The 16493-nt window shown below is 38.5% G+C and overlaps 1 protein-coding gene across 3 annotated transcripts in view; it reads left to right on the top strand.

Moving 5' to 3' along the window:
- Nucleotides 1-10611, top strand: part of AADAT (aminoadipate aminotransferase) — a 64122-nt gene extending 53511 nt beyond the window's left edge. For 2 of the 3 annotated variants that reach the window (XM_057419005.1, XM_057419004.1), the window contains exons 6-14: nt 168-365; nt 1095-1160; nt 2343-2425; nt 3628-3724; nt 4551-4612; nt 6894-6958; nt 7884-7990; nt 8652-8753; nt 9781-10611. In XM_057419005.1, the coding sequence (XP_057274988.1) occupies nt 168-365; nt 1095-1160; nt 2343-2425; nt 3628-3724; nt 4551-4612; nt 6894-6958; nt 7884-7990; nt 8652-8753; nt 9781-9822 (822 nt within the window). In that variant the 3' untranslated portion in view covers nt 9823-10611. The remainder of the gene's footprint in view (nt 1-167; nt 366-1094; nt 1161-2342; nt 2426-3627; nt 3725-4550; nt 4613-6893; nt 6959-7883; nt 7991-8651; nt 8754-9780) is intronic. The other variant, XR_008973463.1, reaches the window with a different exon arrangement.
- Nucleotides 10612-16493: the final 5882 nt, after the last annotated feature.

The following is a 16493-nucleotide window of genomic DNA, read 5'->3' as shown; positions in this document are numbered from 1 at the left end:
TCCACAGCAAATTCAGGCAACCTCTTTTTAATCATGAGCAAATGGAGCTTGAGATTATAGCTATAAATTCAGAAGGACTGTGTATTAGTGAAATCTAACAATGTTGATGACAAAAGTAAGACCTTTGAATTATGGGATTGTGACAGTTTTGTTCCTTCTGTCAACAGCTGAGACCACTGGGTTGTAACATAATTAATGTTCCTAGTGACCAACATGGCATTATTCCAAATGCTCTAAAAGAAATTCTATCTACTTGGAGCCCAGATGATAGCCGTCACCTTCCAAAATTCCTGTACACTGTTCCAAATGGCTGCAACCCAACTGGAAACTCTCTGACCACAGAGCGCAAGAAAGAGATTTACCAGGTATGTAGCTGGGGCCTTGTGAGCCTTGTAGCTGGAAATAGAGAAGTGTCAGTCTCAGTTGAAGATATCCTATGTGTGGTATTTGGGCCAATTATTGGTCCAGTAGACACTCCTCCTCAAACTTGGTTCTAGCAGAACCTCTTTCATGACAACTCTTCAGGGGCGGACTATGCATTAGATAAATTGTTTTTTGCAACAGTACCCCATTGTTTGCCAGTATCTTTGCCATGGGCTTCTAACTGGACTTACTGCAAGATTTCTACACAGCTGGAACACTAATATGGTACAGATTCAGTTATTACACTTGACTTTGTACAGCAGGTACCATGTTTACTCTTATAATTGCTTGGTGTCCAAATTGGGCATTTGAAAGCTTCTCTTGATAGGGCCTTGTATACAGCGAATGAGCAATACACAGGATAATATAGAATCATAGAATAATTAGGGTTGGAAAGGACCTTAAGATCATCTAGTTCCAACCCCCCTGCTGTGGGCAGGGACAGCTTACGCTAAATCATGTCGCCCAAGGCCTCGTCCAACCTGGTCTTGAACACTGCCAGGGATGGAGCATTCACAACTTCCCTGGGCAACCCATTCCAGTGCCTCACCACCCTAATAGGAAAGAATTTCATCCTTCTGGTCCTGGTAATAGGCCCAGGGTAGAGTAAGTACTTAATTTACAGTGTCTTTACATTTTAATAAATCCTTTCTTTTTATTAATTTCTTTAGCTTGCAAGAAAATATGATTTTCTCATAATAGAAGATGATCCTTACTACTTTGTTCAGTTTGAAAAGGTAATTTGTCTTCCATAATCCTTAGCTATACCTTTTCTGGTCCAGGAGAGACCCAAGATATGAGCCATGGATCTTCCTGCATGTTCCTTCTTCATGTCCTACTCCAGGGTAGCTGTAGGCCTCACGGTCTATGCTACTTTCAGTTGTTGTCCCCTTTTTGGCATTTCATTGCCTCAGGCATGTTTATATTCCTCAGGCCTTATTACAGGACAGTTTCCTGCAGTAGTCAAAATAGCTAAGATTTTGCCTCCAGAGCAAAACAAGTATGCCACTGAAGCAGCACTTGAAAACAGCAGCCCCTTAGTGATCCCTTCAGCCCAGTCTTTCAGTGGAAGATTGCCTACTCCCAATCCACTATATGCTAATTTTACCCCTTGGCCTTCTGGAGAACCTGAGAGAATTTTCCCAGATACCACAGGGAGTGCTACTGGATAGGCAGGTTCTTTTCTTCATGTAAATGTTCCCCAGATGGGTAACAATTGGCTGTTGACCCATCTTCACACAGGGGTCTACAGTAACACAGTCTGCACAAGTACCTAGAAGCTGGTCTTACAAAGCAATAAAACACCAGTAGAATGTTGAACACTGGTTCAGCATTTTCTGTTTTGCAATATGTTTTTATGGAAGGAGGCAATAAAACCGCTTCACTTGTTGAATAGCATTACACAGCTTTTCTAGAGAGTGTAAGGGGAGAAGGCGTAAACGTAGAACTACTGATAAGGAAAAAGTGTGCTGAAGTCCATCAAAATTTGGCCATAGCTTCTGATTTATTTTATTATTATTATTTTTTAAGATAAATCTAAAAGCCACGGAGCCTCATCTTAGAAATTACAGTGTCTGTTCACTCCACAAAAAAATCTTGGCAAAGAAATAATTATTTTTCTCTTCTACTTTGGCTTCATACCAAAACTTGAACTGAGCACTTGTGTGCTGAACAGTGGGCTAAGCATCAAAAAAACAAGGCTGCTTTCTTGATGACTTTCATGGAGTATTGTAATCACAGACAGATACCCTAAACAGCCCTTGCCAGCAATTTACTGCATTATTTTTCTTTGAATGCACATCAAATTACTTACTATCAAAATAATTCATTAAGAAATTAATTATGTCTTCATAGTAAATAAAATTATTACATCATAATCTTGACTAGCATCTTGAATTTACTTTTCTTTTTCTCCCAAGCCATGGGCTCCAACTTTCCTCTCAATGGATGTGGATGGTCGAGTTATCAGAACTGACTCTTTCTCTAAAATTCTCTCATCTGGGTAAGGCAAGCTTTGGACTGCTCAGCACTGCCTGTTAAGGCACAAGACTTCATATAAAATGATCAGACATGTCAGTTTTTTCATCTAATATCTATCCATTTCTGGAATGCACTTTTGGATCCACAGCTTTTGCAGTCCACTCACTTTTCATGTTACCTCTTGGCAGTCATGTAACTCCAGTTTCTGTTTCTCTTCTGATACTGACCCTCCAGGCAGTCCATTCTTGCAGGCACCATCTAGGCAGAAAGACAGATGCTGGATCTAGCTGTGTTCCTGGAACTCCTAGCAGCTTTTCTCTCCTTCCATTTCTCCTATCTCTTACCATTCCTGCAGTCTCTCTAAACTTGTAGTATAGAAAGAGATGATGGCATTCTCCACAAACTGTTCGTAGCATTGTAGTGCTTTCTAGTCTTCTAGGCGTACAATTCTCTGCCTGAAAAACTAGGCTGGCTGTTTTGGCTTTCACATAAATGAACATATTTGATTAACTTGCTTTTGTTTGGTATGAAATATAAGAAAATAATATGAATTCTGCACTGGCAGCTAGTCATTATAACCCTATACCTGAGAAAGTGAGGCAATAACATAATGCTAAGTGTGATTGCACTTCAAAAGTGACACTGAAAAGCCATGGTTTATTTTTGTCTTTATCAGACATATAAGTTTACTGGTTCTATTTTTCTTCAAAGAAAAACTTGAGCCAGTCCCTAAAGATGAATCATTAGAATTGAAGCAGGAATAAAAATTTAGTTTATCAGTCTAAATTCCATTTATCCTGCAGTACTGAAAGGGAGTGAAAGAGTAAAGCTGTTCATTGCTTCCATCTGTTTTTCAGAAAGCCTGAGCACTCATGATTTTTCATTATGTGAAATCCTTTATCTTTGAGTCATCTAAATCTTTATGATTGTAGAGGAAAACTTAAAAATATGGGATATGTTCTGAAGTCTCAGAACTAAGAAGCTACTGTAAGCATTAAAAAACCTTAAATGTTTTTATTTCATTACTTTGAATAGTCACAAGTTGCATAAGCCTGGGGCTTAGGGCAGTATTAAAGTACAGATAAACTTAAAAGCATAAAAGATCCTTACAAAACCAATGAAATTGTTATATGTTCTCCCAGTGAGAAGTTAAACCGTAACTCTCGTGAAGTATTAGCCCATTGCATTTCTATAGTAACTTTTTTCTGTTGTTTTGTTCTGTAGGTTAAGAATAGGTTTTCTGACAGGACCCAAGCCTCTTATCGACAGAGTTATTCTACACATACAGGTTTCAACAATGCACACCAGCACTTTCACACAGGCAAGTACTGAACTGTCAACTGAATTATATTTAGAAAAGCTAAGATATTCCAGGTCATAAGAAACCACAAACTGCTTTGCACTTTTGCAGTTTTGTTTATAAGCACATACATTATCAATTCTGCCAAGGGAAGACAAACTGCCATAGAAGTTAGAACCAGGGATAGATGGTGTCTCAGTGCACAGAAGGCACAGCTAATATGCCCTTAACTCTGAGATTTCAAGAATAAAGATGTAAAATACTTTATCTCTTGCTAGTAGGTTCCCTTGAAAAGCCTCAATGGAAAACATACACTGGAAGAAGCACTCAGGGTTGGGTTTTGCTTGACTTGGTTGGTTTTTTTCCCCAATTATTTTATAATTAGAACAATACTGGCAGCCCACAAAAACCTTACAAAGAAGTCTACCATCTACTGCCCTATTATGGTTAATTATAAGGAAAGGAGACATTGAGCTCATCTAAATATTACTTCCGTCTTCCAGCTCCATTAGTTTGTGAGAGGCAACATTAAAGCAAAGAGGCTGTTATGGGCACAACAGTAAATCAACATACACTGCCTTCCTTTTTCTTCCTGATTATCATATTTAGCTCTCCATCCATTTTTAACTCCCTCCATCCCAACATCCAAACACTGCCATGATCCTTAGAGACAGCAGTAACATGAACTACAATGGCCTGTTTCTGTTGCCACCTCTGTTTATAAAAGGCTCCAAGAGATCTTAAAGGCAATTCTTGCTTGTGTGGAATTTTGAATAATGCATCAGGAAATGTATCTTACGATGATCGCAGAACAGTCCTGTTCTGATGATATGTTTTATTTCTCTAGATTATGATATTACAGCTGCTTCAGCAATGGGGAGAAAAGGGTTTCTTGGAGCATACAGAAAGGTAGGGTCATGTCGTATGCTGAATCCCATCATTTGTCCTTCTGCTTCTTGTTTCCTACGTAAAACATTCTTTGCAGCAAAAAGTCAGAAGAGATGGATCACTATTAAGCCAGATCATCAAGACTGACAGTATTCACAGAAGAGTCTTGAAGGAGCTCAGTGTGAAACTGCAGATGTGCAAGTCAATGCATATAACCTACCACTACAAATCAGCAGTCTGGCAATCCATAGGCCCAGTCATTAGGCAAGCTCCCATGTGAAGGGAATGCAAGAGGATCTTGGGAGCTCCCAGGCAGCAACTCTCTGCTGATGTGGTACAGTCTATAGCAAAGGCTAAGATCACTGAGCACATATCTACTGAGAAATGGTCAACATGGCTTCAATAAAGGGAATTCTTGCCTCATTAACTCAGCAGGGATTCACCCTCTTAACATCCTTAGTCTAATGATTTTGGATGCTGATGGAAAGATCTACAGCAAGGTTCACCTGCGTTTGCTAAGCATTGCCTTTATTGCCATTCTTGGAAACAGAACATTTTTTTGTATACTGACTGACATGCATTTTGCTTTTATTTATTATGCTGGAGGAGCGTAGTTTCTCTTGACTATCCATGGTTCATTTCAGACACCATACTTGGTTTCTATTAGAACCCCAAGCTTCCTACTTTTGCAGGGGTAAACTCTACAGAAACCTATAAATAGGAATATGAGCAAAACATAGAAAAAGTTCTTATACCTCACTGTAACAGGCACTTCTATCCCCACAGCACCTGCCTGTTGTCCATACTGTAAATACCAGCATTAAAAAAAGCAGCAAAACCCCCAAAGCTGACACAGCAGCCCTAGCCCTTGTTTTAAAGATTAGGAGCATAAAGATGGGCTTTGCAAGGAAACTTGAACCACGCTTCAGCTCAACTTTCAGCACTTTGAAAAACATATCCCAAGTGCATCTCTCCACTTACCTCCTTCTTCTAGGCCAAAAGGCATGCCTGCTTAAGCCAGAAGATCATTCTTCCTCTGAGATAATGAAAATAGTATTGCAGTAGATTAGCTGCAGTCCTCTATAACCTTTTAGGCTCTGTTGTCAGGTGACTTATTGATGAGGCCAAACAGCTGACTGGACTATCTTCCAGGTGATTTTATTTGGACAAGATTGACTTGTTAGAGTATGCATTTGAGTAGGAGTTAGTCTGTTGTTTGAAGCAGTTACATTTTTGTGGAAGTCTTGTCTTACTACTACTTCTAATTTCATTCTGACATGAGAGAAAAATTGTACCAGGGAGGCAAAATCTTGCAACAGAATTTGTGATGTGGTAAAAGTGAGATTCACCATTTCATGTAGAATGTAGCAATTGGTGTAGGCTGAGTCCCAGAACTATAGATAGAGTCTATGTTGGTGTTTGTCTATCAGGTGTACTAAAATGCACCCACAAATTAAAGCTATTGGTTCAGAGAGTATATAAGAAAAAATATTAAATTATGAAAACTACTGATTATGTTTTCTCTAGAGTTGGGAACACAGAAAAAATATTAAATTATGAAAACTACTGATTATGTTTTCTCTAGAGTTGGGAACACATTTGCCATCTGATTTATGAACTCTCTATCAGGCATTTCTCTTGTGTCTCCCCTGGCACAGGTGTCTCATGTTAACAAAAGAAAGACTTGTCCATGTTGAAACTTGGGTTCAGGTCATTTTCCTCATTTTCCCCAGGAAGAGAGTGAATTATTTGTAAGCTTCACTTAACGTGAGAAGGAGATAGATTCAGAAGTGTAGAAAAGGGGAAGCTGTCAAATAGCCGTGATACATTTATCATATGTTTTGTGAAATACCATTTCCATGTGTACCTATTACAGAAATCAACCCAAAGGCACAAATGTTGAGTCTGTGCTTTTGCATATGTGTAAGGTCCTTAATTCTCTTCGATACGCCCATTTTGTGCAGTAAATATTGCTGACAGGGCTTGCATTCACTGTTACAGACAGAATGGATATAATATTGAAAAAGTTTTCATGACCTATGTAAAGTTAAGGCAGGCACTTTCTCCGTGTGGTTGATCTGCGCTTTGTTGGAGACATGCTGAAGCATTCAAGACCTCTCTGATATATATACAAAGTTTTATACACACAGTATACTGTATTTGCCCATCTAGGATATGTTTATATTTCCATTAAGTGTACACTTAAGTTGTTCAAGTAGAAAAGCTTTGTTTCTGCCTTTGGAAGGAAATGTACTCTGAAGCTCTATGAGATCATGACTTTGAACTGATAATTTACTTTCAGAGTGGTAGAGTTCTACAGGGCCCAACGGGATGCAATGCTCACTGCTGCTGACAAGTGGTTAAAAGGTCAGTGAGTGCAACATAGCTAATTACTTAATTTTTTTCCAAACTGTTTATCATGTTTGTGTTCAAGAAAAATCACTAAAGTTCATCTCTTGACTGAAGTGACAGATAAGCACTACAGCAAATCAATGACATTAAATATTCAGCTTAGGACAAATTACCTGGTACTGCTGTTTTCATGCTTTTCTGGTGGGACAAGGGGATTGTGATGAGTACAAAGCTCACCACATTACTGCATAAAGCACTTTTACAAAGAGCATATATTTCGCTCCAGTATGTTCTTATGCTGTTTATGTTTAAAATCTCTGTCCTTAAAATCTCTGAAATAGTCATCAGATTCAGTGGCTTTAATTTCAAAGAAATAAATGATAGATACAGCAGTAATGATAATCAATTTTTTTGTCAGAAATCAATTTCAGATGTTCCCTTTTGTGGTTAATCACACAGCGCAGAAAAATTTGATCAACAATAATGCAACTACACTTAGGGATTCACTCCTTTTAGTCAGTTTAAGTGGAATCAGCAATAACTGTTGAAGAACTGCCCACCTACCTTAGATGATACTTTCATGGGACATGAGTGCTTGGGTACCACGCAATCATTAATGTACTTACTCTTGCTAATTCCAGGGTTTAGAGATGAAGTATTTCTTTTTTTTTCTGCATGGATGTGAAAAAACGGGGGTTGTTGACCTGGCGAGGCCCTCTTTGTCTCAGTTCCCAAAGTATCAAAACAGTGTAATACCACTGGGCTACCCTAAAATGTGTTGCAATTTTGAACAATGCATCAGGATATGTGGCCTACCTTCCCTTTGAGGTTATCAGGGCAACAAATCTACTATTCACTGAATTGATGACATATCGGTTAAAGATGGGGTGGAAGTTTCTTTCCCAATTCCTTTGTTTTCTCTTTCTCTCCTTCTCCCCAGACTTGGCAGAATGGTACCCTCCTGCTGCTGGGATGTTCTTATGGATCAAAATTAAGGGTATTTCTGATACACAGCAGCTCATCATGGAAAAAGCTTTGCAGAAAGAAGTATGACCTATGGTTTAATGGCTTATGATGTTAAAATGAAATGAGGGAAGGATAAAATAATTTTACCATCTCTATCCACACATATGCGCATACGTAAAAAAGCAGGGTAACTTGCCACCTGCCGTCACTGAGTCTGCAAGTCAGGCACGGTCACATAGTGACTAATTAATAAAATATTTTCATGTCTCTATTCAGATGTTGGTATTTAATCAGCTTACTTAAATTTAAACTATTATAATAGCACAATACATCATGTATACAACATACATACATACAGAATATTAATATACATACCTATATGAATAATGGCTGTCCACTATCTCTTTTCAATAAGAGAAATTAAGTGGGATTTTATTTCTGTAAGAGCCAGCACTGTGTACTGAGCAAACCGCATCCCACCTTACCAGTGCCTCAAAACATTGTGATGATAAGGCAGACCTGGTAACCCACCAGCCTAGGTAAACAAAATGTAAGAGCACTTTGATTTTGTTTTGAAAAGTCTGACTCAAATGCTATTTTTGGCTTCTGATTTTGAAGAAATACATTATGCCATGTTCTGATCCCTGTGTTTTCAGCAGTGACACCTGTCAAATTTAATTTAACATAGTGTTTTAAAACTGCACAAGTGGCAATAACCAGGTGGCTAATCAATTTTTCTTAGGTGCTACTGGTTCCTGGAGGAGCATTCAATATCAATAGTTCAGAGCCGAGTTCTTACGTCAGAGCCTCCTTCTCTTTGTCTTCTCCAGCCCAGATGGATCTGGTGAGGTTTTTTCCTTTTACTTTCTTACCAAGACAGTATCTCATGTAATAATGCTCCCTTATTTCTCCTTATTTCTCCTTATGTGTTTTCTTGAGTGTTAGTACTTTTTTAAACATTTGTAAATGTTTTAGTAAACATTTTAGTAAACGTCTTTAAACATTTGTTTAGTACTTGGGTTATGAAGCAGTACTTTTGAAGCAGTATTAGCTGTTTCTTAGCCAAGACGTTCATATCCAAATGACCTGAAAGGTACCAGATTTTTAGGACCGCTTGAAATTTTTCTGTGAATATCATATATGGAGATTCTCACACTTAACCCCCCCCCCAGATATTACCCATAAAGGCTTTACTGGAGGCTAGAGTAAGTTTTGCTATTTGCTTTAGCATTAGCAGGCATCATATATCTTTTATTTTCCAGACTTTCCATTCCTGAGATTGAATTACCTGTTTCTCTGTGTGTTGTCAATCCTTTATAAGAAAGAATATTGTTTTTCTTGCATACAATTGAAATATACATCGTATTTCATTTCTCAGGAACAAATCTATGTATTTTACAGTTTGGATGATATTTGGCTATATCTATAAATTCAGTGGATAGATAGGAGACCTTTATTTGTGCAGATTTAATACTCATTTGATTCAGGTGCTTGAAACAGTTTGGTATTTGTAGTTGTACTTTCATTCAGTTGTGAAGGTTTGTAATTTCTAAGTGCTTCTACTGCCTTTCTATTCCTTCTTTTGTAGTTCTGTTCCTTCCTTCTTTGTAAAATTCACAACCATACTATTGATAGTCAAAGGTATCTTTTATATGCTTCCCAATTCAACTGTTCTTCCTTTACTTTTCACCTTTGGAACCTCCAGACCTATACATTATAAAAGGAAAACAGGGAATATCAGCAGAATTTTGCAGTATAAAATACTGAGTTTGTATATGGGTAAGTTGGTTTCAGTAGCTTTACAGGTTTGACATGTTGCCTGTTTAAGTAATGCTGGAGTATAAATGTGAGCCATATTTGTGTCATTGCAGGCCTTCAAGAGACTGGCTGACCTTATAAAAGAAGCTTTATGAAAAAGCTAAATAGAGATCTTGCAGCAATCAAAATCATCTCCAGAAAATGTTTACTAACATTTGTATTTCATCAGAACACTTTTTGGGGGTTTACTTTGACAGGTCATTGCATCGCTAAGTTTATTCAAATTCAGAAGCATTTAAAATACTCTAACACAAAATGTTCTGTTTCCCGTCAAATCCATGGTTTTGTTACATTTGAATTGATTTTTGTTTTGGCTTTTGTTTTCCATTTGGGTTGCAAAAGAGGGAAATCAGTTACTTAGGAAGTCGCACCTGAGGTGATTTTAGCCACTATTACTTAATCCCAACTGACACATTCCTCGAACACCTTATGCTGGAATTGTCTTGTGTGTCACTTTCCTTCTTGTCCTGTTATATGGCATCTGGTTTTGAAGATGTGAAGATCATGAAGATCAATATTTAATTTTACTAACATTTTTCAGGTAAAACTGATGTACGGGTGTGGAAAAACTGAAACTGATCCAGCAAAATTAGGCTATGATTATAGTTCATTTTCTAACTTGTACAAGGTTTTCTGATTTCTGGCTTCTAGCTTCAGTCTGTGAACAATTACTCTGTACCTGTGTTAGAAATTCTGTGGTTTGCAAAGGCATGTGGATGTGCTAATAGAACTGCTACCTGCTCTTAGTTAATCAATCAGATGTGCTTTTGAATGGGGAGCATGAGTAACTAAACAGGGTACATAGTGGAATGGACAATATTCTGACACTGCCAGGTGTACAAAGCAAGCAAAATGGAAAAATAAAGAAATGTTTTGATTTCTAATCTCTTGGCCCTTATCATCCCAAACATTTGATTCCTGGCAACAAATACAGAACCTTCAGAAAGTTTTAACTGTACAGATTCTCCAGGGAGAGCCCACAGTCCCAAAGCTGTTCTTAGGGCACCACCTCTGTCCTTGAAGACAAACTTCTCCTTTTATACAATGTGTGATGGTGCTAATGGGAGGTCCAAACTATCGGTGCCTTCTGCGTAGTGCTGCTTAACAGCAAGTGTTCATGTTTCAACTTGGTTTCTCAACCACACACAGAAATTTTGGAAGGTCTGACTTTGCTAAGAAGTAAGGTAATTTTTATTCTGGGTTCAATTTATTAAAACATTTTATACAACAGAATGAATTTGTGTGTCTGTTTAATTAAAACATTTTGCAGAGGAATATGATATCGGAATAGACTCCACAACCCGTTAAAGTTGTAAAGTAGGTATGCGTTTATTCAGCTGAAGACGCATGGGGGATTACTCCTCCAAAGGCATGCGCGCCTCAGTGTCATTTCCTCTACATTTATCCTCTAAATTTCTACATATGCATTAGGTTACACAATACACCTATACATATTTATGTCCTATTCCCGCTTCGTATTATAATGAGCTCAGGTCTTCTGCTCATGCGCAGTGCCTCCTGGTGGTCGTGGGCAGGGGTCTTCAGATGAAGTAAAGAGTCTTCCTTGGACCTGAACTTTTCACCATTGGTCCTCACGCATGCTCTTTAGGAGCCTGGATGAGTCTGGTCTCTGTCCAAATGTTTTTTTCTGAAACTTAAGTAACTGTTTTCCTTATTAGGAGGTTATGTTCTGGTACTGCCTGGTAAAGCACGATAGGTATTTGCTGAGTGATATATCTGTTAAGTAAGCTATGTAATTTAAACAGTACCCCATTGTACAACCCCCCTGTACAATTTACCTACTGCCCTTGTACAACCCCCCTGTACAATAGTCCACATCAAATAAATGTAAATCTTATGTAAGACTGATTTTAGCTCTCAAGCGAATGCTATTGTCAAATACTACTGTCATATTGTCATTCAGCCTGACCTGAATTAGAAAAACATAATCAAAATATCATTATTAAGCAAGCTCTGTATTGGTGATGTGTTGAATAATACACCACTTAACTAAATATTAATTTAGTTGAATGGAAGCAAAATGCAATCCCATTTGCTGCACATTAGATGCTTTTGCTATCAGCTAATTTAATTTAGAGATTTTTTCCTTGACTGTGGTGAGGCATCTAAAATTAAATTAATACCCTGAACAATGCAAATTGAACAATGGCAGTGAAATCTTATGCACATACTGTTTCCCTGCACCTCTGAAAGCAGAATTTCTGGACTCCTGGGAGAAGGCATTCACTGTAATTAAATGTTCCTGGAGGAAGCCATGTAGAGACAAAAGGCAAAGGACAAAAGGCAACAGGTTCACATAGAAAGAAATTACATGGCAAATGAAAGGTTTGTTTTTCCCTTTCTGTTTCATCCATCTAAGAACAAATAACCTCTCTTTCACAGCAGATTTAATCTGCTACAAGTGGCACAATCCACTGCTTGGGAAGAGAAGATACAGGGGAGAGAAAGGGCTTGGTGTCATAAGCACATCCTCTGGTGCTGGATATGGGTAACTGTGGAAGAGCTTACAGCAGTGCTGTAGAGAACTGCCCAACGTGCGGGCAGTTCTGGCAGGCTGAGTCTCCAGACTTGTTTCTGAGTGATCAATACCTGCCCATTCTCTTGTACCTACACTTTGGTTCCAGTGGATTTTCAGAGTTTGGCAGATTAGAAAGACCTAGAAATTCTGAACAAATACCTGCGGTATATGACCCAAACTATTCTGTACAAGGGACATAAATATCAACCCACCCTATTGCTCCACACATTCAGACTTGTGCAACGCATCCACTTCTGCTTTGCAGGTTTTACTGATGTAGCAATGGGCAGCAGTTCTTCCCTGGGAGAGTGGAAATACTAATGATAACAACTTCAACATAACTCCTGAACTTCTGCATAAAATACATTTACAAATTTTAGGTTCCTGCAGCTCATTACTCTAAAGGAAAATATTCCCCTTTACTTTCTAAAGAGAGCCCTTCAGCACTGCTGTGCTGATTAATGAATAATTGAGAAGAAAAGATTTTTATGGGGAATTCACTAGAAGAAAGAATGTATGTGTGTATCCAATATGACAGTTCTTACATTAAACTGTGAGTGTGCAGAGGATTATTTCATCTAACTGAATGCGAGTTCCTGAGCATCAGTGGTGGTGTCAAAGAACGGAGTTCTCGTGGAAAACACTTGATTTAGTTTTGGAGGGTTGTCCCCTAAATTTCATTTTAAACTTCATCCTTTAAAATTAGTTTGTGTGTGCGGAACCTTGTATTTTAAAACCCTGTGGCCTACAGCACTTTCAGTTCTGCCATTGCAATATGAATTGTGATATACTGGGGCTAATATTTAAAAGATCTCTATTGAGCTCTACTGGTGCATGCCCTAAACTGTCTTGGTTTTTTTAGTATTTAATAACAGTTTTTGAACAGCCCACTGTAGACTGTGTTTTAGATGGGAACAGAACGATTGCAGTGTTTGAACTGTAGTCATTCTGAATGAAAAGCATTCTGCAAATACAAAGAAACACACATTTTCATTCTTCTAACGTTGCTACCAGGAATACCAGTGCCTTGTAATGGCTGTGGAAGCTATTGTGTGACCCTGCAAAGCTCAGGTATCACCACAAAAGGATAAGAGCCTTGTTGACTCTTTTTGAGAATGCTGCTAGATTTCCTGCTAGGAGAATACCTTTAAAGTTATATTTTCTTTTTATTTTCAGCTTCCGGTAAATCAGGTCTGGATTGATACAGCCAGTGAATATGCTGTGATGTGACTTCAAAATAATAACATGAAGGTATTTCTGTTCCTTGATTTACATACATTTTCACCATGATTCTGTGATTAACAAGAGAGAGGGATCATCCTATTGAGAAGGAAAGAGAAAGAGCACAACCCTGACAGCACAGAGCATCCAGGTGATTGGAAACTTCAGAAATGCCATCAGTGAGCTCTCGCTAATGTCATGAAGCCTGACGCAACAATATGCAGTCTGTTTCATCAGAGTGTTGAAGTGAAAATATGCACTCTCTAGGCTGTGCAACATGTGAATAGGATTTCTTGAATTTACATTCAGTTTTAGTTCTCCAGAATATTTTCAGAAAATTTGGCAAATGCCTTCATGAACTGAAGGACTGAGCTTATAATAAAGTAACAGAACTCTTTCCAGCTAGAAAGCAATATGCAGAACGACCAGAAAAATAATCCAGATTTCTTCCCCCTGAAGCTTCTTCTTACTTCCCCCATCAGAAAGGAAAATTATCCCTTTTCAAAGTTCTATGGAGAGCTGTTGCCTTACACTTCTTGATAAAGCAAGATGGAGAGACTGATTCATTACATAGCAATTTTATCACATATAATCTAGTTTAAATCACACCATGTCATAAGACTAGATTTTAAAACATCATGAAACTCCATCTTTTTCCTCCTGTACAAAAGGTAGCCTAGACACACCACAGCAAGGACTCAGCCTCTGAACAGTGAGAGACAGTTGCTGGGACTGCTGAATGCACAACTTTCTCTAGCAAGGTCGTGGACCTGCTGGAAAATTTTGCTGCTATAAATTTTATTGACTTTCAAGTTTCTGATAACACTAAGTGAAAGCACACTGAACTCTGGCATTGTGCCACGAGAGACTATTTTATTTGACAGCCGAACTCCTCAGCTCGCTGAGTCACCACAAACTTGCAGCAATAAGTCTGTGTAAATGAAAGGCACCTTTTGTCAATGACAAATTTGTAATGTAACTTTGAGCAGACTTCAGTTACTTTTCTGGCCCTCCTACAGGGGAATATAACCAGAATATAACTCAAAGAGAAAAATACTGGTTCTGCACATGCAGGTGTTAGAAAACCCTCTAGTTCACCCAGCCTGTAATCATTCCTCAATTTCCCTAGTGAGTGAGTATGCTGAGAGGAATAAAACAGCTCCAGGAGCAATATAATTTAATTCCACTCATCCTTGTTAGACAATCACAGATCACACTACTTCTCTGTCAGTATGCTTCAGTGATATGAAGGAAATGTAGAATATAGCTCCTTTTTAAATACAGTTTCCTTTTTCCTTGCACGATTTTGATTTCGTTTGACAGAGGGTGACCCATATTACATTCTTCAGTGGGAATAGATAAGTACTTGCTTGTGGTTTTTAGTATTCCTGTCATGAATAATTTTTCTTTCACAAGGAGCAACGTATTTTCATCTGCCCCAGTTAAAATACTCAAATAGTAAAACATACTGAAAGAATCCTTTGCTTTAAATGTATTTTGGCAGTTAGAGGCCATCCAAGCTGTCATTCAGTCAAATCAGAGCCCACACAACCCATTTAGACTATTGCAATAGTGAAATGTATACAACTGTTTATATGCAAATTCAAGGAGCTGCTTAAACTCACTGGTGCTTATGTTATGGACCTCTGCAGAGTAAAGCAGGTTGTGAGTGTTGATCCTATCAGTCTGCCTTGGCAGTTCTGCTGGTTAACACAATACTCACCTTGAGAGCTTCCTGTACTCCAGCAGTGCACTTGACAGCGGAGGGTCACCAACACGCTGTAAGGGATGCTAAATGCACCAATTCCCTCCTCAAAGATCCCAGCAGGTGGTGTTGGCCAAGCTAGCTGGAGAAGTAGAATTTCCACAGACTCATCACTGAACTTGCCCTAAAATTCAGCTTCCCTGGAGCTCTGCTCCCACAGACATTAGTTCTACACAGTGAAGCTCTCCTAGGCTTCACTTAAACCTTCACAGAGATACAAAGTTGAAGAGATTGCCTCTTTACACTGTACCAGAAAAGCCATCCAGGCTATTTCTGTGCCATCTAGGCTGTTTAAATTAATATTAAAAGCATAAGATACTACCTTTTCTTTCCACCAACACTGAAGCTAAAGTGGTCAGGTTTAATTTGTTCTTCAAAATCATCTCTTCTGGGCAAACACAAACGTTTTCTCATACTACCAACCTCCAGAATATGTTCATTTCTGTAGCAGTCAAGTGAACAAAGAGCCTCAAGTCGTCAATAGTCTTTGCTAAGAAAATATTTTTAAACTAGAATGTCATGTGCTGTGTAAGGCAAACCTCTAAAGGCATAGCCAAGGTCAGCAGAAAAGAAGTGCTTCATAACACAGGTCTAAGAACATCCCTTCTCCCTCTGACACCACGCTTCTGAGCAGTATGCCCTCTGCAGTGCTTCAAAGTAGTGTCCTGATTATAGTAGTCCTTCTCCCTGGTAAATCTTTGAGGAATCAAGTACTGTCCGTTCTCATTTCACCTATCAGTGACCAGAGTGGCCTCTTCTGATTATACTTTAAACAAGCAAATGTGTAGATTTATGATTCCTCTGGGGCTCGTCCTTGGCAAGCAGGCTTTGCATTACTTAGCAAAGGCAAACACCAAATAGGCATCGCCCCTCTATCGATGAAACCTTACACTCCAATGTACATGATAACTCCCTTCTATATTTAATTTTTACTTTTAATGATTGTTGATAAAGCAAACTAAGGCAGAGCTACTTCACATAATGCACAATGTGCATATGATATAATAGGAGACAATAATTTCACCACAAAAACCCACTCGTTGAAAGTGCGGTGACTCTTTAGCTTCCCAAAACATGATTAAATCTAACAGATTCTAATGAAGCAAAACCACAGTCTAATAGAAACTGCTGCAGATCATATGCATTTGTTTTGAAGCTTTTTCTCTGTGCACATCAGATCAAAAGTAGGGAAAAGTACCTGCTTGCAGGTAAGAAAGTGAACTAGATCATGCCAGGGCTCA

This window comes from Pezoporus wallicus, unplaced genomic scaffold, assembly GCF_028554395.1.
Source record: "Pezoporus wallicus isolate ANWC-B61680 ecotype Strahan unplaced genomic scaffold, APGP_CSIRO_Pwel_v1 contig_2384, whole genome shotgun sequence".
Lineage (NCBI taxonomy): Eukaryota > Metazoa > Chordata > Aves > Psittaciformes > Psittacidae > Pezoporus > Pezoporus wallicus.
Note: the sequence above shows the minus strand (reverse complement) of the source record. Positions and strands in the feature narration are given on the sequence as shown.